This window comes from Trachymyrmex septentrionalis, unplaced genomic scaffold (genome assembly GCF_001594115.1).
Source record: "Trachymyrmex septentrionalis isolate Tsep2-gDNA-1 unplaced genomic scaffold, Tsep1.0 scaffold334, whole genome shotgun sequence".
Lineage (NCBI taxonomy): Eukaryota > Metazoa > Arthropoda > Insecta > Hymenoptera > Formicidae > Trachymyrmex > Trachymyrmex septentrionalis.
Genome location: NW_017305499.1, coordinates 129,601 through 136,004, shown reverse-complemented (window position 1 = coordinate 136,004; position 6,404 = coordinate 129,601). Strand labels below are relative to the sequence as shown.

At 32.7% G+C, this 6,404-nt stretch overlaps 1 protein-coding gene across 1 annotated transcript in view; it reads left to right on the top strand.

Moving 5' to 3' along the window:
* LOC108750225 (serine-rich adhesin for platelets-like) overlaps window positions 1–6,404 on the top strand; it is a 30,427-nt gene that overhangs the window by 16,858 nt on the left and 7,165 nt on the right. The window contains exons 3-9 of the mRNA XM_018489552.1: window positions 2,873–3,055; window positions 3,544–3,803; window positions 4,019–4,273; window positions 4,350–4,535; window positions 4,781–5,046; window positions 5,626–6,074; window positions 6,228–6,350. Coding sequence (XP_018345054.1) covers window positions 2,873–3,055; window positions 3,544–3,803; window positions 4,019–4,273; window positions 4,350–4,535; window positions 4,781–5,046; window positions 5,626–6,074; window positions 6,228–6,350 — 1,722 coding nt within the window. The remainder of the gene's footprint in view (window positions 1–2,872; window positions 3,056–3,543; window positions 3,804–4,018; window positions 4,274–4,349; window positions 4,536–4,780; window positions 5,047–5,625; window positions 6,075–6,227; window positions 6,351–6,404) is intronic.

Genomic DNA, 6,404 nt, shown 5'->3' with positions numbered 1-6,404 from the left:
CATTTTATAACGTAATACAATTTATGGGTATTACTTTTAAAGCTTTTAAATTTTACAACATTGTCCATTTTATCTAGGTATTTATAAAATACAGAAAAATTAACACGTTTAATTAACATTACATTAAAATATGTAAACATTTTATTTTTAGTATAAATAAGTATCTATTTTTAATTTTTTAAATATATAATTAATTTACACTTGAAAGACTAATTACTTTTTCGACTTGATTATAATAAATGTAATGTAAAGTAATGAAATATAATAAAAATTAATAGATAGAATAGGACGCACATGTGTAGGGACAAGATTAATGAACGTATCACAGTTCAATGAAATTAATCTTTATCTTAATCTTTGACAATTAAAAATTAAAATATATAATAATAATAAATTATTTTACGAATTCATATCTTATTTTAACAATATAAAAATTATACATTACAAATATCTATATAAAAAATTTATAGAAGTTTGCGATATAAACATTTTTATAAACGTTTTGCACATTTTTTGATACCTTTCGAACATTTATGTTATTTGAATAATTGTACATTTAGAATTTGTCTAGAGGAAATTAAAACCGGTCATAATTTAGGTCAAATTTTATTGCTCTGGGCACATAAAAGTAATTTAAATGACACGTTAATTTAAATGACACGTAAAAGAAATATAAATTTCTTGTTTTTTTTTTATTTTTATTAATTTAATAAATATCTACAGAAAACGGAAAGTTTCTTGCAAAAGTAATCCGTACAATTTAGTTCTTTATGTGCAAAATAATTACATTAATTTTAAAGATTAGAAACGGACACCTATTTATTTATACTATTTATTTATACTAAAAATGAAGTTATGTATAAATTTTTATCGAAATTCTTATTTCTTCTACTTTTTGAAAGTATTTTTGGTTTATGGTATAGATCGCTTTGACGAACGTACAATTAATTATTATTATTACAATTAATACATGATAGCATTCAACTTTCTTTTACGCAAATATGTAAGTCTTCAGCGCTCGTCGAAATCGCTCCGGTTTCTATCATTGCCCAGGGATATTTCGTCGGCCTCGCCAAAGTGTCGCCTGGTTCGGTCAGGGTCAGTATCAAGCCTTAATCTGCAGGCACTGCTCGTGTTTCTACACAATTGTTCCTACACGATGTTCGGCCTCGTTTCACGCACGATCGGTGAAAGCAACGACGGATAATTCGCGAACGGCTCGAAAGTGTTCATTGCGTGTAACCGTACGAGACGCGAACTCTCGGCGTGCCATCAAAGTCAGCCTTCGTGGGCGATTATGCATGTGCGAAACGGGGCAACGAGATGCATGCTTCTCCATGCATAGATATACACGCATTCGACTAATTAACCGCTTGGACGGCTAGAGAGAAACAATATCCGTCTCGTAATACTGTCTCTCGCTTTCGCAATGCCATTTTCGATCGGATTACGTGGCTCGTTACGGATCTTCGTAACATTTTGCTGAAGGAAGTTAGATTAACTGTAATGATATCCGCAATAATACAATCTAATTCAATTAATATAATCATGATTTTATAAGATCTCCTTAGGTTGTGAAATTATAAAAAGTTGAGCATTATCATCAGACTCTATAATTCGAGGAGATTAGCTTTTACAAAGAGCAATTTAAAATAATATAACTGGATGTAACGAGATCTTTTATTTACTTTCTACGTAAAACGATGTTGTACGAGTTAATTAATGCAAAAATATTATTAGAAACAACACAATTTTAATACATTTCAATTTAATTTACTTACATATATCTCGAAAACTTAACTTTCCATTTTATATATTATTTTAGATAAAATTAATTATATACTATTATATCATAGTTGCGTACATGTGTAAAAAAATTACTGTTTTTACAACATAAGTACATGCTTTTGAAAAAAGATAAATACTTTTCGTTTTGCATTGTCTGAATTTTTATTGAATCACATCGAACCACATTTGTCTATCGTAAATGATACATATATATATTTTCGAAAATTGCTTCTATCTCCTTCTATATAAGTATATCAAAAAAAGTCTAGCCGGATATTAGAAATGCATTTTAAGAACCTCATCGGCTATGCGAGCCGAACGCTATTTCTTCGCATAAACGAAAGTCCCAATCGCGTGTCAATTTCTCCCTGTTGCAGCGTTTTCTCTCGTGGCGTTTACGCGTTCTCCCCACGTTCGCGAGTGTGTGCACGCACGCTTTAATGCGAATATAGTGAAGAGCCAGGCGTATGCGTCTGGGACGCGCTTACATTTAATTCACGATACTCGTAAACGCGCGTTTAGCGGTCGCGGTGAAAACGCCGAATGTTATTGAGAGGTGACATCAGAGAGCGAAATTTTTCGCGGCTTGCAGCGCGAGACTCAATGCACCAGGATGCATCTGTCATAGCTGTCTCTTCATTCAAAAGAATTCTATTGCAGTAAAGCAATTACTGTGAAACAAAGCGACCTCGTTTCTTCTTCTTTCAGAAAAATGCCAAATATAAGAGATAAATATCTTTAACCAAAGACCGATTTTAGATATCTATGTAAATAATTATTATTTTTAAATATTTTAAACTTTTTTTGTTCGTAGTCAATATTATATTTGTTAAATCTATTAGTGTATTTAAGTACTTTTTAGGTCTAATTATTATTGATAGTAATACATTGTTGATTCAGGTGTCATCTGGTTTATTTGTATTTGTATAACTTATTTCATGTAAACGCTTTAAAAATTATTATAGTTATTTAATGATATAGAAATCTAAAAAGTCAACTTTCTATATTTAAAAAAATTGGAAAAATAATTGATTTAGGAAAAGTATATATTTTTCATATTTATAACTGTATTTTTATCTTTTAGGAATTGCCGAACGCAGAATTGTCTGTTATTATACGAATTGGTCAGTTTATCGGCCCGGAACAGCGAAATTCTCCCCTCAAAACATAAATCCATATCTTTGCACTCACTTAATCTACGCGTTCGGAGGTTTTACAAAAGAAAACGCACTGAAACCGTTCGACAAGTATCAAGACATCGAGAAAGGTACAAAAATATGTAACATTTCAAGACTTGTTGAATTTTATTATCAATTTATTGAAGAATACAGTATAGTGATTACCATTCAACATTGCAGCCTTGTTATAATGATTATATATTATAATTACCTACTTATTTATCGAAGATATGCGTATCGATGACGATTCAATTAAAATGAATTTATGAATGTATCATAAATTTATTAAAAATGTAGTGACTTAATATAATAACTGAATCAATTATACAAAGAAAATTGAAGAATAAACGTTAATCATCCCACAAGTGTTAAAAATGTTACTTTCAGTTACAACAAGAACTATTTCTAATTTTACATCTATTATATCTAAATATAAGCAGCATTGCTTCTGTTTAGTTAGAATACTCTGTTTATCAAGTTGTTTAATGCACTACATTGACAAACTCCGAACACATCATTTTTGATGACTTGGTCGATATTTAACTTTCACTCTTCAATGAACATGTTCACTCGACAGGCGGATACGCGAAGTTTACGGGTTTGAAGACTTATAATAAGAACTTGAAGACGATGCTGGCGATCGGCGGTTGGAATGAGGGCTCCAGCAGATTTTCACCGATGGTAGCCGATCCTGCGAGACGGCGGGAGTTCGTCAAGAACGCTGTTAAGTTCCTTAGGCAGAATCATTTCGATGGTCTCGATCTCGACTGGGAATATCCAGCGTTTAGAGATGGCGGAAAACCGCGAGATAAGGACAATTACGCCGACTTGGTGCAGGTAGATTTATCAATCGTTTCTTACTATCATAAAAAAGGATGTGAAATTCTTATAGAAATCTCAGCAAATAAAAAAAGTATATTAAAGGCTCACAGATAGAAATGTGAATAAACGCAAAATGATAAAAAACTGATTGCAATCTTATTTCAATCAAAGAAGGAGTGAATTGCGGAAAGTTAAATAAAATAATTAATTATAAATATGCGAATTGATAGGAACTTCGTGAGGAGTTTGAGAGAGAATCTTCGAAGACCGGAAGATCGAGATTGTTGTTATCGATGGCGATGCCCGCCGGTGTCGAATATATCGACAAAGGTTACGACGTACCCAGACTAAACGAATACTTGGACTTTATTAATTTACTCTCTTACGACTATCACTCGGCATACGAGCCCGCTGTCAATCATCATTCACCATTATATCCCCTGGAGGAGGACAACGAATACAATTACGATGCGGAATTGACTATTGTGAGAATTTGCTCATTAAGATCTTATCTTTTGAACCAGATCAATTAGTAAGGTGCCTTCATTAATGTTTAAACAGGATTACACAATAACTCATCTCTTGGAGAAAGGCGCGTCCGCAGATAAGGTCGTTCTTGGAATACCAACATATGGTCGGTCGTATACGTTGTTCAATCAAGATGCAACCGAACTCGGGTCGCCAGCGGATGGTCCTGGTACCGAAGGAGAGGCCACTCGAGAGAAAGGCTATCTTGCCTATTATGAGGTAAATTTTATTGCACACGACCAATAGAAATAATTGAATCTTAAGTGCTTGTATAATTTTGTGGGAATTTGTATACTACGTATGTAATGGATTTATATGTAATGGAATTATATAATGGATCAGTTGTATTATCTGAGAATACATTTATGAAAGTGTATATATAAAAATTCTATGTATTTAAAGTTATAAGCATATGTTTTTTACCTATATATTTAAATTTGAAAATCAAACATTTGTTTTTTAAGATTTGCGAGAGTATAGCAGATTCTGACGAATGGGAAGTTGTTCAATCAAATCCAAAAGCCATGGGACCATACGCCTTCAAAGGCAATCAGTGGGTAGGATATGACGACGAGGACATAGTCAAATTGAAAGCTCATTATGTGAATGAGAAGAAATTGGGAGGCATTATGTTCTGGTCGATAGACAATGACGATTTTCGTGGGAAATGTCACGGTCGACCTTATCCATTAATTGAGGCTGCCAAAGAAGCGTTGCTTACAGATAATAGGTAACCTTATATATGAAATAGCACTCTAAACTATATTATTATATTATGATATAATAATTATAATATATAATATATGTATTAGATGTAATAATATTACATTACAATAATTATCTAGTGTTTCGGTGTATTATACGAGTACACGTTAACGTTGTTATATAAGTCATCTTAAATATCTATACAAAACATCAAATTAATAAATGATAACACAGATTCACAAAAAAAGTATCCTGTATTGGGGTGAAGACTTCTATTCTTATGTATTTTGAGTTGTTGAATATGAATCTGATATCAAAATAGGACCATTCAGGGAAAATTTTCAATCTAGAGCGAAAAAATGGGTCAAAAATGGGAAAAAATGGATCATTTTTTCGCTCTAGATTGAAAATTTAGATGGTCCTAATTTGATAAAAATAGCTGGTCTCCACCCCAGCACAGGATATTTTTTTTGTAGACCTGTGTAATTGATAAAACATAAAATGTAGATTTTTCTAATTCGAAATATTATTTTTGATGCTAGATATTTTTTATTTATAATTTAATATTATTGTACACATAAAAATTATTATTATTATATAGCAGGAATATAATCGACAAGGCGAAGTCAGATAGTCGGAAAAAGAACCGCATTCAAAATACGCAAAGCAGTCGTAAGTCGAGTATAAGCAACCGAAGAAGTAGCACTACGTCTGCTCCGATTATCAGCAAACGTGTATCCTCTTCAAGACCAAAATATCGTACCATTTCACAAGCGAGTAAGGAGGAACAGGAAGATCGGGAAGTATCTAGGAGATCATATGATCCATCATCAGATGAAGACGCAGAGGGTAGAAACACTGTAAGAGTCACAGAAAAAACCGAGCGACCGAAGAGTCAAAACAGGAGTAAAACGCAAAGCGGTGCTGCTGATCGTACTACCCGTAGAAAGCATTTCAGACGTAAGGGACAAAACAGGACTGGTGAGAATGAGGAATCCATAAGCAACAAGCTAACGACTCCCGAACCACCAACTACACCTGATCCAGGAACCGGTAAATTTCCGTGAAAATCACGAGATAAACATGTTTTGAACAATGATTAATCGAACTCTTTCAGACTTTGGAATATCTCAATTTAATGTATAAAAGTATTTGGGACAAAGTTATTTTTACTACGTAAAATTATTGGTGGTTTGCATTTTACAGATTTTAAATGTGAGGATGAAGGCTTTTTCCCGCATCCTCGTGATTGCAAGAAATATTTCTGGTGTCTTGATAGTGGTCCTAGTGGACTTGGCGTAGTTGCGCATCAATTCACCTGTCCATCAGGTAATTTTATTCTACTATTAATAATTTTTACTACGTTTTAACACTTAATTCTTA